This window comes from Sander vitreus, chromosome 5 (genome assembly GCF_031162955.1).
Source record: "Sander vitreus isolate 19-12246 chromosome 5, sanVit1, whole genome shotgun sequence".
NCBI classification, from domain to species: Eukaryota; Metazoa; Chordata; class Actinopteri; order Perciformes; family Percidae; genus Sander; species Sander vitreus.
In genome coordinates, this window is record NC_135859.1 from 37,181,135 (window position 1) to 37,197,153 (window position 16,019).

The following is a 16,019-nucleotide window of genomic DNA, read 5'->3' on the forward strand; positions in this document are numbered from 1 at the left end:
TGTGTGTGTGTGTGTGTGTGTGTGTGCACGTGTGTGTGCGCCTGTGTCTTGTGTGTGTGTGTGTGCGTCCGTGCATGCGTGCATGCTTGTGTGTGTGTTTGTGTCTGTGTGTGTGTGTGTGTGCGTGTGTGTGTGTGTCTCTGTATGTGTTTCTGTGTGTGTGTGTGTGTGTGTGCGCGTGTGTGTGCGCCTGTGTCTTGTGTGTGTGTGTGTGTGTGTGTGTGTGTGTGTGTGTGTGTCTCTGTGTGTGTGTTTGTGTGTGTGTGTGTGTGTGTGCACGTGTGTGTGCGCCTGTGTCTTGTGTGTGTGTGTGTGTGTGTGTGTGTGCACATGTGCACATGTGTGTGTGTGTGTGTGTGCGTGCATGCGTGAGTGCTTGTTTGTGTGTGTGTGCACATGTGTCGTGTGTGTGTGTGTGTGTGTGTGTGTGTGTGAGTGCTTGTTTGTGTGTGTGTGCACGTGTGTCGTGTGTGTGTGTGTGTGTGTGTGTGTGTGTGTGTGTGTGTGTGTGTGTGTGTGCTTGTTTGTGTGTGTGTGCACGTGTGTGTGTGTGTGTGTGTGTGTGTGTGTGTGTGTGTGTGTGTGTGTTTCCTACCAACTGTTCTCTCAGACTCGGTGAAGCCATTGTTAGATTCTCTGGGAACTGTTTGTTCCACAGCGGCCGGACGGACCCTGACAGACCGGCTGAAGCGTGAAGGACAGACCTCTGTGAGACCGTTACGTCCCACATCCCGCCACCGGTGGGCTTCAAGACTGCAAGTTTCAGGTTTCCATGAAGAGGAGGGAAACTACGGGTACTTCTGTGTGGCTCCCGCTGCAATGAGTTTCACCGAGAAGGTCACTGATGACATTTAATATTTCAGTAGTAGTCTGTTTGTCTCGTGTCTCTCCGTGAGTAAATACTCTCTCTTCTGTTTCCAGTCACGGAAGTCTTGGATTGAGGAAACTTTCTTCAAGAGAGAGTGTGTGAAGTTCATCCCTTCATCTCGGGACCTTCACAGGTAACCTCACAGCGCTGTAAAGTAACTAAGTACATTTACTCCAGTACTGTACTTGAGTCCAAATGTTGAGGTACTTTTACTTTACTTGAGTCTTTTCTTTTCATGCCACATTCTACTTCTACTCTGCTACATTCATCTGTTCCAGCTTTAGTTACTAGTTACTTTAGTTACTCCACTACATTCATCTGTTCCAGCTTTAGTTACTAGTTACTTTAGTTACTCCACTACATTCATCTGTTCCAGCTTTAGTTACTAGTTACTTTAGTTACTCCACTACATTCATCTGTTCCAGCTTTAGTTACTAGTTACTTTAGTTACTCCACTACATTCATCTGTTCCAGCTTTAGTTACTAGTTACTTTAGTTACTCCTCTACATTCATCCGTTCCAGCTTTAGTTACTAGTTACTTTAGTTACTCCTCTACATTCATCTGTTCCAGCTTTAGTTACTAGTTACTTTAGTTACTCCACTACATTCATCTGTTCCAGCTTTAGTTACTAGTTACTTTAGTTACTAGTTACTTTAGTTACTCCGCTACATTCATCTGTTCCAGCTTTAGTTACTAGTTACATGTAGTTTATAACATCTGATGTTTCTTTAACGCTTGTAAAACACACACACACACACACACACACATACAGAGACATACACACACACACACACACACACACACACACACACACACACACACACACACACACACACACACACACACACACACACACACACACACACACACACACACACACATACACGAACACACACAGACAGAGACACACACACACACATACAGAGACATACACGAACACACACAGACACACAAACACACACACACAGACACACACAAACACACACACACAGACACACACACACACACAGACACACACACACACACACACACACAGACACACACACACACACAGACACACACACACACATGATACAGAGACATACACACACACAGACAACACATACACACAGACACATACACACACACACAGACAAACACACACACAGACACACACACACACACACACACACACACACACACACACAGACAGACACACACACACACACAGACACACACACACACACACACACACATAGACAGCCTTAAAAAGAAGAAGTATTTGTGATTAGTTGTGTTAGTGTGTAAACGGTTCCTTCCTTCCAGGAACACACAGCTCCTGGATTCCTGGACTCTGTTAATGTCTTATTTCCTGTTTCCTACAGATGTATTCCAGTCTGTCAAGTATGCCAAAACCTCATCAGGTAAATATGAAGACATACATATACATATATATATATATATGTATATATTTATATAGATAGTGTGTTTATGTTGTTCTTTATAGCATCTGAAAACTCTCTCCATTCCCCTCCTCTCCCCGATTACAATGATTTGTTAATGTCTGGATGTTAAAGTCAGAATATTTTTTAAAAAAAAGTCTAAATATTTTTTTAAAAAAAGTCTAAATATTTTTTTTAAAAAAGTCAAAATAATTTTTGAAAAAAAGTCGAAATATTTTTGGAAAAAAAAATCGAAATATTTTTGGAAAAAAAATCGAAATATTTTTTAAAAAAAAAAATCGAAATATTTTTAGAAAAAAAAGTCGAAATATTTTTAGAAAAAAAAGTCGAAATATTTTTGGAAAAAAAGTCTAAATATTTTTAGAAAAAAAAGTCTAAATATTTTTGGAAAAAAAGTCTAAATAGTTTTGAAAAAAAAGTCTAAATATTTCTGAAAAAAAAAAGTCTAAATATTTTTAGAAGAAGTAATACATTTTCGAGAGAAAAACAAGTTGGAAATGATTAAATGTTATTTATATTTCTTAAAAAAAACATGAAGTCCAAAATATAAAAACAGTTAGGGACTGTTTGTTATTTATTTAAGGTTCCACCGGAGGAGTTTTGGGACCTTTAGCCAAAAAAGGCGTGACCCTTTTCGTTTTTTGCGTCCTGCTGCTGCCATCGTCAGCCAGGAAATACTGTTATTACTAACCCAGTATATGAAATCAGATGTATTACCTGCCACCATTCACTTGTTTTGTGTTATTTAAGATATATATTAGGGTTGTCAATCAATAAAAAAATGTTATCTAATTAATTACGTACTCTGTGATTAATTAATCACATACATAATTAACGGTGCCTGAACCGATACTTTTTAAGAAAGTAAAAAAAAAATAATAAAAAGGTATAAACAACAGTTGGTGACATTAAAGAACGGCTTGTTTATTGCTGCCATATGGTCAACATTAAATGATTAATAATAATGTATAACAATAACAATAACTTATTTCACTAGTAAATTGCTGTTGAACGACAAAAACAACAACCAGATGGAAAAGGACATTTAACAATAACTTCAAATGCACCACGAGGCTGTAGTTTACCAGTTTCATTGAACGCACCGTCTGTGTTGTTTCTCCGACGGCAGCTGCAGATTGTTACATCCCGGTGTTGAATCCTCTACAGTAAAACACAGTCACACTTTACACCGTTTAGCGTTAGCTGTCAGCATTTTAACCCTGTTTAATCCAGCTACTAGCTAGCGGTAGGCTAACGTTAGCTGCTGTCGAGTACAGTGTTAACTAGCTAGCGGTAGGCTAACGTTAGCTGCTGTCGAGTATAGTGTTAACTAGCTAGCGGTAGGCTAACGTTAGCTGCTGTCGAGTATAGTGTTAACTAGCTAGCGGTAGGCTAACGTTAGCTGCTGTCGAGTATAGTGTTAACTAGCTAGCGGTAGGCTAACGCTAGCTGCTGTCGAGCATAGTGTTAACTAGCTAGCGGTAGGCCAACGCTAGCTGCTGTCGAGTATAGTGTTAACTAGCTAGCGGTAGGCTAACGTTAGCTGCTGTCTGAGTATAGTGTTTAACTAGCTAGCGGTAGGCTAACGTTAGCTGCTGTCGAGTATAGTGTTAACTGGCTAGTTGTAGGCTAACGTTAGCTGCTGTCGAGTATAGTGTTAACTAGCTAGCGGTAGGCTAACGTTAGCTGCTGTCGAGTATAGTGTTAACTAGCTAGCGGTAGGCTAACGTTAGCTGCTGTCGAGTATAGTGTTAACTAGCTAGCGGTAGGCTAACGTTAGCTGCTGTCGAGTATTGTGTTAACTAGCTAGCGGTAGGCAAACGTTAGCTGCTGTCGAGTATAGTGTTAACTGGCTAGCGGTAGGCTAACGTTAGCTGCTGTCGAGTATAGTGTTAACTAGCTAGCTGCAGGCCAACGCTAGTGCTGTCGAGTATAGTGTTAAGTAGCTAGTGCAGGCTAACGTTAGCTGCTGTCGAGTATAGTGTTAAGTGGCTAGCGGTAGGCTAACGTTAGCTGCTGTCGAGTATAGTGTTAACTGGCTAGCGGTAGGCTAACGTTAGCTGCTGTCGAGTATAGTGTTAACTAGCTAGCGGTAGGCTAACGTTAGCTGATGTCGAGTATAGTGTTAACTAGCTAGCGGTAGGCTAACGTTAGCTGATGTCGAGTATAGTGTTAACTAGCTAGCGGTAGGCTAACGTTAGCTGCTGTCGAGTATAGTGTTAACTAGCTAGCGGTAGGCTAACGTTAGCTGCTGTCGAGTATAGTGTTAACTAGCAAGCGGTAGGCTAACTTTAGCTGCTGTCGAGTATTGTGTTAACTAGCTAGCGGTAGGCTAACGTTAGCTGCTGTTGAGTATTGTGTTAACTAGCATCACGTGCAGCGATGTTTGTGTTTCCTGTAACGTCTGTTTCAGAGCAGCAGAGAGAAGAGCAGACATATCAGTGGAGCCAGATTTTCGTCTGTATGCAAACGTCAACATGGAATGGATTAATCTGCGTTGTTTCTTTTAACGCGTTATTTTGACATCCCTAATATTCATAAAATATCTGATCATGTCAGACGTAATTATTCCACTCATTTTTTAAACAATGCAATTACCCGTTTCAGCCACCAGGGGGCAGTGCTCCCTTGGCCCCCCCCAGCAAACTCATGGGTCAGACCCATCTGGTAGCGAAGGAGGGCCGAGACTAAGAGCTACATGGAAGAACATGCACCAAACAAGCCACTTTGAAATGTTGCTGTTTCATGAATACAAAAGTTGGGTGACCCCCCCCCCCCCCCCTCTGGACTGAAAAATGTTGGACGACCCTCCCCTCAGCAAAGAATACAAAGACACGACCCTCCCCTATTTTCCTCCGGTGGTCCATTCCATAAACGGTCCCTTAGAAATAGAACTAAAAATAATAATTGAAATATTAAAAAAGGCTGGAATAGATGAAGAACAAAGAGAAAACAGAAAGTGATCATCCTGTGGTGACGACAGTTAAGTTATTTTCTGGGGGAGCACCCCCCATGTTGTAACCAGGGCAACGCCCTTGGCTGTAAGTAAAGGTTAATGTCCGACCTCCAGCTCTGGCTCCCGTCGCGCCTCACAGCCTCGTCAGAGTCCATTAACTCCACATAATGAACACCTCGAGGGCCATTAACGCCCTCACACACTCGGACACTGCCAAGTAGATTACACACAAATATATATAAATATATATATTTATATATATTTATATATATATATATATATATATATAAATATATATATATATATATATATATATTTATATATATTTATATATATATATATATAAATATATATATATATATATATTTATATATATATATATATATATATAAATATATATATATATATATATAAAAATGTCAGAAAAAAATCAGTCAAACGTAGAGAATAATGTCAAAATAAAAAAAATAAAAAAATCCCAGTTAAAAAAGGAAAACCTTTAAAAATGTCAGAAGAAACGACAAAAACATTGAAAATAAAACATCGGAAAAAATGTCAGAAATGTCGGCAACGATGTGAAACAAAAAACAGTGAAAAAAAACCCCCGAAAACCCTGAAAACAAACACGTTTGTTGTCTCTATCTCAAGGATTTAGCCGCTCTTTGGAAGTCATGTTTTTTTCAACGTTTGGGTCCCTTTTTTCAACATTGATAACTGACGTTTTGTCACTTTTTCAACGTTTTGGGCGTTTTTTGTGGGGTTTTTGTGGAGTTTTAGACTTCTTTTTTTCATTGTTTTTGTTGCTTTTCCTTTGTTTTTGTTTTTTTTTTGTTTTTTTTTCATTTTCGGTGCTTATTTCGACATCCCATATTTTCTAATATTTAAAAAATCTTTGAAACCATTGTCACAAGTTTTTTGTCACTTTTTGTCGATGTTTTTCTGTGCTTTCTTTGACGTTTTCTTTGTTTTTTTTTCTTCCAAATGCTATAAAATGTAATGTAAAACACCCAAATTCAGTGAAAGTAGGTAACTGATCATTTGCATCCACTTTATTTTTTTGACAATTTGGTTAAAATGGGTCAAATTTGACCCGAGAACAACATGAGGGTTAAAGAAGGAAAAGAACATCCCAATACTCAACGCAATTGAATCGCAATAAATGAAAATAGCAATACAATCCAATCGGGGCCCATGTATCGGGAAATAATCAATAATCGGGACAAAAGCATATCGTCCCACACAGAAATAGAAGTGACTTTGAATTCTTGCCAGCTGCTTTGCTTCAGTTTCTGATCATTGATTGGCCAGATGTTGCTGTGGACGGCTGATGGGGGAGCACTCTTGGCAACACTCCCTACCCCCCATTTCCCTACATCCTGATCCCGGCGTGGAGCTGGAGGACGACTGGTCCATGGAGCGTCACACCAAAGCCAGTCCCACTGACGCCTACGGGACCGTCGACTTTCAGGACACCGCCACACGAGTCTGCCGCGCCAAGGTCTGTACAGGAGTCTAAAGTCCAGTTCTGTTTCAACAGCCGATAGAGTAGTCAGCTGGTGGAGTCTCCAGAGGCTGGTTTTAGGACGTAAGAGACGTCTCCTGTTTCAACAGCCAATAGAGAAGTCAGCTGGTGGAGTCTCCAGAGGCTGGTTTTAGACCGTAAGAGACGTCTCCTGTTTCAACAGCCAATAGAGACGTCAGCTGGTGGAGTCTCCAGAGGCTGGTTTTAGGACGTAAGAGACGTCTCCTGTTTCAACAGCCAATAGAGAAGTCAGCTGGTGGAGTCTCCAGAGGCTGGTTTTAGGACGTAAGAGACGTCTCCTGTTTCAACAGCCAATAGAGAAGTCAGCTGGTGGAGTCTCCAGAGGCTGGTTTTAGGACGTAAGAGACGTCTCCTGTTTCAACAGCCAATGGAGAAGTCAGCTGGTGGAGTCTCCAGAGGCTGGTTTTAGGACGTAAGAGACGTCTCCTGTTTCAACAGCCAATGGAGAAGTCAGCTGGTGGAGTCTCCAGAGGCTGGTTTTAGACCGTAAGAGACGTCTCCTGTTTCAACATCCAATAGAGAAGTCAGCTGGTGGAGTCTCCAGAGGCTGGTTTTAGGACGTAAGAGACGTCTCCTGTTTCAACAGCCAATGGAGACGTCAGCTGGTGGAGTCTCCAGAGGCTGGTTTTAGGACGTAAGAGACGTCTCCTGTTTCAACAGCCAATAGAGACGTCAGCTGGTGGAGTCTCCAGAGGCTGGTTTTAGGACGTAAGAGACGTCTCCTGTTTCAACAGCCAATAGAGAAGTCAGCTGGCCGAGTCTCCAGAGGCTGGTTTTAGGACGTAAGAGACGTCTCCTGTTTCAACAGCCAATGGAGAAGTCAGCTGGTGGAGTCTCCAGAGGCTGGTTTTAGACCGTAAGAGACGTCTCCTGTTTCAACATCCAATAGAGAAGTCAGCTGGTGGAGTCTCCAGAGGCTGGTTTTAGGACGTAAGAGACGTCTCCTGTTTCAACAGCCAATAGAGAAGTCAGCTGGTGGAGTCTCCAGAGGCTGGTTTTAGGACGTAAGAGACGTCTCCTGTTTCTACAGCCAGTTGAGGTGGTTTGGGCATATGTCTGTATGTTCGTGCTTATTCCCTAACAGTTGGATGTGTTTCCTGTCCAGTATGTTCGTGCTCAGTCCCTAACAGTTGGATGTGTTTCCTGTCCAGAATGTCCATGCTCAGTCCCTAACAATTGGATGTGTTTCCTGTCCAGTATGTCCGTGCTCAGTCCCTAACAGTAGATCGTGTTTCCTGTCCAGTATGTCCGTGCTCAGTCCCTAACAGTTGGATGTGTTTCCTGTCCAGTATGTCCGTGCTCAGTCCCTAACAGTTGGATGTGTTTCCTGTCCAGTATGTCCGTGCTCAGTCCCTAACAGTTGGATGTGTTTCCTGTCCAGTATGTCCGTGCTCAGTCCCTAACAGTTGGATGTGTTTCCTGTCCAGTATGTCCGTGCTCAGTCCCTAACAGTTGGATGTGTTTCCTGTCCAGTATGTCCGTGCTCAGTCCCTAACAGTTGGATGTGTTTCCTGTCCAGTATGTCCGTGCTCAGTCCCTAACAGTTGGATGTGTTTCCTGTCCAGTATGTCCGTGCTCAGTCCCTAACAGTTGGATGTGTTTCCTGTCCAGTATGTTCGTGCTCAGTCCCTAACAGTTGGATGTGTTTCCTGTCCAGTATGTTCGTGCTCAGTCCCTAACAGTTGGATGTGTTTCCTGTCCAGAATGTCCATGCTCAGTCCCTAACAATTAGATGTGTTTCCTGTCCAGTATGTCCGTGCTCAGTCCCTAACAATTAGATGTGTTTCCTGTCCAGTATGTCCGTGCTCAGTCCCTAACAGTTGGATGTGTTTCCTGTCCAGTATGTCCGTGCTCAGTCCCTAACAATTAGATGTGTTTCCTGTCCAGTATGTTCGTTTGGCGGTGGACTCAAAGCCTGAGGCGCTGCTGCAGCTGATGCTGAGGGAGTGGCAGATGGAGAGACCCAAGCTGCTGCTGACTGTCCAGGGCGGCGCAGAAAACTTCACCCTGCCGCCGAAAGTCAAGCAGGCCTTCAGCAAAGGATTGGTCACCGCAGCCCTCAGCACCGGGGCGTGGATACTCACCGATGGCATCAACACAGGTAGCTGTTATAGATTGTTTTAAGATCTGTGTGTGTGTGGGTCAATAGACCAATTTGGAGTGGATTTCATATTTAAAGGATTTCTTCTCCTCTTCAGCCGGCAGTATGCAAAATTGTCACAGCAGACCCGATGGTCTGCAAGGAGCAGTGTATGGACTAGGGCTGTCAACTAATATTCTAAATTCCCGTCTGATTGAGCCAGTCGGGAAGAGAGCTGAAGGACACCGGTGCATGATGCCCAAACTGTTGATTTGTTGATGTGCTGCTCTTCACATCCTCTCCAGGTGTGTCGAAGTACGTGGGCGAGGCGGTGAAAACATTCGGCGGCCACAACCTGCGGAAGAGAAACACAGTCGGCATCACACCCTGGGGAGTCATCGACAACAACACGGACCTCATCGGCAGAGACGTGAGTTCAAAATCTTCTGCGTTGTCGAATGAGATTACAGTTTGACACTGAATAATATTACCGTAACACTTTAGAAAATCCATCATTAGTAGATGGTGAATTGACAGGTAATTAAACTTCAGTTAGTCCATCCATCCATCCATCTTCGTCCGCTTATCCGGGGTCGGGTCGCGGGGGTAGCAGCTCCAGCAGGGGACCCCAAACTTCCCTTTCCCGAGCCACATTAACCAGCTCCGACTGGGGGATCCCGAGGCGTTCCCAGGCCAGGTTAGAGATATAATCCCTCCACCTAGTCCTGGGTCTCCCCCGAGGCCTCCTCCCAGCTGGACGTCCCTCCACCTAGTCCTGGGTCTTCCCCGAGGCCTCCTCCCAGCTGGACGTCCCTCCACCTAGTCCTGGGTCTCCCCGAGGCCTCCTCCCAGCTGGGACGTCCCTCCACCTAGTCCTGGGTCTTCCCCCGAGGCCTCCTCCCAGCTGGACGTCCCTCCACCTAGTCCTGGGTCTTCCCCGAGGCCTCCTCCCAGCTGGACGTCCCTCCACCTAGTCCTGGGTCTTCCCCGAGGCCTCCTCCCAGCTGGACGTCCCTCCACCTAGTCCTGGGTCTCCCCCGAGGCCTCCTCCCAGCTGGACGTCCCTCCACCTAGTCCTGGGTCTTCCCCGAGGCCTCCTCCCAGCTGGACGTCCCTCCACCTAGTCCTGGGTCTCCCCCGAGGCCTCCTCCCAGCTGGACGTCCCTCCACCTAGTCCTGGGTCTTCCCTGAGACCTCCTCCCAGCTGGACGTGCCTGGAACACCTCCCTAGGTACAGCTGCTTGTACCCTGGATCTTGTTCTTTCGGTCATGACCCAGCCTTCATGACCATAGGTGAGGGTAGGAACAAAAACTGACCGGTAGATTGAGAGCTTTGCCTTCTGGTTCAGCTCTCTTTTCGTCACAACGGTGCGTCACTTCAGTTAATGGTTATTTTATTATTAGTTTAGCGCAGAGGTACCGGATCGATTGGCGATAACAAAGTAACATTTAATCAACTTACTTTTAACTTTTAAGCAACATATATTCCACTTGAATACTCGGTTTTCGTGCTCAACTTTTGTACCGACTTCGGGCAGTAAAAGGACGTTTTTGTTGGGTTTTTTTGGACGTTTTTCCCTCTTTTTCTGAGCTTTTTTCAACATTATTTTTGTTTTCTTGCCGCGTGTTTTGTCGGTTTTGACAGTAGAAGGAAGGAAGGAAGGAAGGAAGGAAAGAAGGAAGGAAAGAAGGAAGGAAGGAAGGAAGGAAGGAAGGAAGGAAGGAAGGAAAGAAGGAAGGAAGGAAGGAAGGAAGGAAAGAAGGAAAGAAGGAAGGAAGGAAGGAAGGAAGGAAGGAAAGAAGGAAGGAAGGAAGGAAGGAAAGAAGGAAGGAAGGAAGGGCAAGAATATGTCCAACAGCCTTGTAACTGAAAAACATTTTGCAAAAAATCTCACGTAACCCCTGTAGTCCTCTAAAGTACCCCTAGGGGGACACGTACCCCCTGCAGTCCTCCAGAGTACCCCTAGGGGGACACGTACCCCCTGCAGTCCTCCAAAGTACCCCTAGGGGGATACGTACCCCCTGCAGTCCTCCAGAGTACCCCTAGGGGGACACGTACCCCCTGCAGTCCTCCAAAGTACCCCTAGGGGGACACGTAACCCCTACAGTCCTCTAAAGTACCACTAGGGGGACACGTACCCCCTGCAGTCCTCCAGAGTACCCCTAGGGGGACACGTAACCCCTGCAGTCCTCTAGAGTATCCCCTAGGGGGACACGTATCCCCCTGCAGTCCTCCAAAGTACCCCTAGGGGGACACGTATCCCCTGCAGTCCTCCAGTACCCCCTAGGGGGATACGTGCACCCCTGCAGTCCTCTAAAGTACCCCTAGGGAGACACGCACCCCTGCAGTCCTCCAGAGTACCCCTAGGGGGACACGTAACCCCTGCTGTCCTCCAGAGTACCCCTAGGGGGACACGTAACCCCTACAGTCCTCTAAAGTACCACTAGGGGGACACGTACCCCCTGCAGTCCTCCAGAGTACCCCTAGGGGGACACGTAACCCCTACAGTCCTCTAAAGTACCACTAGGGGGACACGTACCCCCTGCAGTCCTCCAGAGTACCCCTAGGGGGACACGTACCCCCTGCAGTCCTCTAGAGTACCCCCTAGGGGGACACGTACTCTGCTGTCCTCCAAAGTACCCCTAGGGAGACACGTACTCTGCAGTCCTCTAAAGTACCCCTAGGTGGATACGTACTCCCCTGCAGTCCTCCAGAGTACCCCTAGGGGGATACGTACCCCTGCAGTCCTCCAGAGTACCCCTAGGGGATACGTACTCCCCTGCAGTCCTCCAGAGTACCCCTAGGGGACACGTACCCTGCAGTCCTCCAGAGTACCCCTAGGGGGACACGTAACCCCTACAGTCCTCTAAAGTACCACTAGGGGGACACGTACCCCCTGCTGTCCTCCAAAGTACCCCTAGGGGGACACGTACCCCCTGCAGTCCTCCAGAGTACCCCTAGGGGGACACGTACCCCCTGCAGTCCTCCAGAGTACCCCTAGGGGGACACGTATCCCCTGCAGTCCTCCAAGTACCCCTAGGTGGATACGTACCCCCTGCAGTCCTCTAAAGTACCACTAGAGGGACACATACCCCCATTTGAGAAACACTGGTGTAGGCCTACACTGTTACTAGCGTTCCAAATAAAGTTTAAAGGTATATATTAACCTTAATCAGTTGTAACTTTGTAGTAGCCATCAGTGACACGTAATACATACTAACATAATCACAAAGAAGCATTACTCATCATTAGGAAACATTATACATTATCCTTTCACTGTAAAAAACTACTAACAAAAGTTTAATTAACTAGACTTTTGTGTGTGTGTGTGTGTGTCTGTATGTGTGCGTGCACGTGCACGTACATGTGTGTGTGTGTGTGTGTCTAACACATCTTTCTCCATTGTTGTACCCTGACTGACTCCTGGTTGGTTGGTTCAGGTGTTCAGGCCCTACCAGCCGTTGGGGAATCCTCTGAGCAAGAGAGCCTGTCTCAACGGTTTCCACTCCCACTTCCTGTTGGTAGACGACGGCACGCTGGGAAAACATGGCTGCCAACAAGGTCTCCGGAGGAAGCTGGAGAAACACATCCAGCTGCAGAAGATACACCCTCGTGAGTCAGTAGTTGTGTCTGGAAACCGTTCCCTCACTCGCTCCCTCACTTTATATATTTCTACTGTCCAACCAGTAGAACATGTCCTGTTCTGTAGACATGGTCCTTATTTATATATTTATACTGTCCAACCAGTAGAACATGTCCTGTTCTGTAGTCATGGTCCTTATTTATATATTTATACTGTCCAACCAGTAGAACATGTCCTGTTCTGTAGACATGGTCCTTATTTATATATTTATACTGTCCAACCAGTAGAACATGTCCTGTTCTGTAGACATGGTCCTTATTTATATATGTATACTGTCCAACCAGTAGAACATGTCCTGTTCTGTAGTCATGGTCCTTATTTATATATTTATACTGTCCAACCAGTAGAACATGTCCTGTTCTGTAGTCATGGTCCTTATTTATATATTTATACTGTCCAACCAGTAGAACATGTCCTGTTCTGTAGACATGGTCCTTATTTATATATTCATGTTGGACCAGTCCAATATGACCGTCAGTTGAAATAAACCTTGTGTTGTATTTGTTATGAATCTATTTTGATGCTTTTTCCCAATACTTAAAAATATTGAAATTAATATTGATATCTCAATATCACATTTTGTTAATATCGTGCCACCCTAATAGCTGCCTCGCCTGGTTTTCTGTGCAGGGCTGAACCAGGGAGTGCCTGTGGTGTGTGTGGTGCTGGAGGGCGGCCCGTCCATCGTGTCCACCGTGCTGGACTACGTCAGTAACAAGCCCCCCGTGCCGGTGTTTGTGTTCGAGGGATCGGGCCGCGCCGCCGACCTGCTCGCCTTCTTACACAAGCAGACTGCTGTGGACAGGTATCCATGCTGGGGTCAAATTAAAGGAGAACTATTAGGCTTTTCTATATTTTCTGTCATATCTATAATGTTATGATGTCGGATGTTTATGTTAAACGTGGCCAGAGCTTTGAATAATGAGCTAAACGTGTTTAAAAGAAATCCCTTTGAGCAAAAACCTAAGGTTTTCCCAATGTGTATGGGCGCACGCTCTACCAGGTGAGCTACCCAAGCGCCCACAGCGCTGGGTTTCTGTACATGGTCATCTGCTCCAGGCAACCACATACACTCACAGACCGTATATAAGAATGGACCAGCAGACCCCGTGTCTCTGGACGGAGACCAGTGAAGGACATTAGAAGCTCTTTCCCGGTGATGGCTGAGCGTTACTGAGCAGCCTCCAACTGAGCTTGAAGACGTAGATGTGACGTGAGCAACCTGTCTGAAAGTTGGAAGTCTTCTGGTAGCTGTGCCAAGAGAAATCTCAATCATTCCCAATCTAGCAGAGACGGAGAGCGTAGGTATATGTAAGGAGATAACATAGACACAGGCTAATTATTGATCACTAAAATGATAGTTAACATTAGTCATTACACTTAAACAGCTGATGGAAGTCCAAACTGCCTGAGAGCTTCTCCTGTACTATACGGTAACTCCTCTACTATGAGACAGGAAGTCTCGTGGTTATGACCCAATCGTTAGCCTATTGTTATAAAAACGTCTGCTACGGAGCCATAACGTGAGCTACAAGGTAATGGAGCCTTTTATACGTTGTTGTGTTTCTTTAGCAATAAACAACGGACAAATAGAGTCTTTAAACGCTTCAGATGTAAAGGTATTCTCTGTCAAAGTGACGTCAGAATGAATGGGAGTCAATGGGATGCTAACGGGATGCTAACGGGATGCTAACGGGAGGTGATGGCTTGGTAGCATCAGAATGGCGCCATAGGAGGTTCGAGCTCTGAAGCGAAGCTTACCCCCTTGCATACACTGCTACATGCTAACGCCAGGGAAAGCTGTAATCTTGTCTGCAGACATACAGTATATGTTATGTTTGTTTGTACGTAGAAGAAAGCAACATCAGGTACGATGATAACGGATTCATTAACTGTAGCAAAGAAGCAGCTCCACCTAACCGATAAGACTGACCGACGTGCGTCTGTCCTAGCCAGACCTTCCTCACAGCGCTGCGTAGGAAGGTCTGGCTAGTCCACACAGAATTCCTTGATGGGAGAACAACGTTATCATTTCTTTAAACCAATCACAATCATCGTGGGCGGGGCTAAGCTCCGGACGGAGCCACGGTGCCTCTGCTAAATAGTCTCTGGAAGGAGCTGGTTTTGGTGGAACGTGTGTAGGTTCAAAAGTAGTTTTAGTCGTGCAACAGAAACCTCAGATTGGACAGATAGTCCAGGTAGCTGTCTGGATTTACCCTGCAGAGATCTGAGGAGCAGTTAACCATAGTCCTCACAAATCCACCAGAGGTTAGAACCCCAACACAGAGACAGAGGAAGGGGACGCACATCTGCCCGAAAAGAAGGACATAAGGCACAAAAGGAACAATCCCGGAGGTGGAACGTCGAGGATATACCAAACGGGGTCAGCAGTGTTTCCAAATGTCTTTGTTTAAGAGCCTAGGAAACGCCACAGTAGTGTGGACGCCAGGCGTGAACGTAGCAGTGTAAATGCAGCCTATGACGTCTTTTTAACTCGAGGCGTTCAGGGCGCTCCTGCAAAAACACGAGACACTCAGCAACGCAAAAGAAACGAGCAAAACGCTTCACTCTCACTTAAAAAGAATCACTAAAAGCCGCCCCAGACTGCTCTGTCTGATCATACAACAGAGCGTCTCAGACTGAGAAAAATAAAGGTTTTTTGAACATTTAGGGCTCCTATCAGCGCCCAGCGCAGCCCGACGCAAGTGTCTTTGCTAGTTTAAGACCGACGCAGTTGTCAGTTTCCCGTCCAGCACCCACGTCGTTTAAATAACAAATGCACCTGCACCCCATGGCCGTGCTGGTCTTACAGGGAGGTGTGTTCAGGTGCATCCTGGGCGTGCTGGTCTTACAGGGAGGTGTGTTCAGGTGCATCCTGGGTGTGCTGGTCTTACAGGGAGGTGTGTTCAGGTGCATCCTGGGCGTGCTGGTCTTACAGGGAGGTGTGTTCAGGTGCATTCTGGGCGTATTGCTATCTTGAGGCAGTGGGAAGTGATGGCACCATTGACCAACAAAAACCTGGTCTAAAGTCAATAACGCAGCATTTCATTGTTATTTTAACAGAGCATTAGTGAAATGCTCCTAGGCTCGTGCACAGCACGTGCACACTATGCTTGTTACACACACAGGGACACACAGCAGCACACACACACACACACACACACACACACACACACACACACACACACACACAGGGACGCACAGCAGCACACACACATGCAGAAGATTACAAATACAAATATTACGGTGCAGATCCTCCATCATAACAGCAATGCTCCAAGGTCCAAACGCGCCTGGCTTTTAAAGGGAATGGGAGATGATCTCTGATTGGTTGATTGCATGTTACGCCCCAAACACACCTCTGATTAATGAAGACACCCTAAACGCCCCTGCGCCAGGCGCTTCACGCCGTGACCTCAGATCGGTAAAATAGGAGCCTAAAGCATGTAAACATGTAGCAGAAACACAAAATACAAGTATGAAT

At 45.7% G+C, this 16,019-nt stretch overlaps 1 protein-coding gene across 1 annotated transcript in view; it reads left to right on the forward strand.

The window, feature by feature from the left end:
- The first annotated feature begins 546 nt into the window (after positions 1 to 546).
- The window catches only part of LOC144517770 (transient receptor potential cation channel subfamily M member 7-like), a 23,791-nt gene continuing 8,318 nt past the window's right edge, over positions 547 to 16,019 (forward strand). The window contains exons 1-8 of the mRNA XM_078249891.1: positions 547 to 837; positions 922 to 1,001; positions 2,235 to 2,273; positions 6,577 to 6,766; positions 8,699 to 8,912; positions 9,197 to 9,321; positions 12,333 to 12,504; positions 13,166 to 13,340. Of these exons, the coding sequence (XP_078106017.1) occupies positions 820 to 837; positions 922 to 1,001; positions 2,235 to 2,273; positions 6,577 to 6,766; positions 8,699 to 8,912; positions 9,197 to 9,321; positions 12,333 to 12,504; positions 13,166 to 13,340 (1,013 nt within the window). The 5' untranslated portion in view covers positions 547 to 819. The remainder of the gene's footprint in view (positions 838 to 921; positions 1,002 to 2,234; positions 2,274 to 6,576; positions 6,767 to 8,698; positions 8,913 to 9,196; positions 9,322 to 12,332; positions 12,505 to 13,165; positions 13,341 to 16,019) is intronic.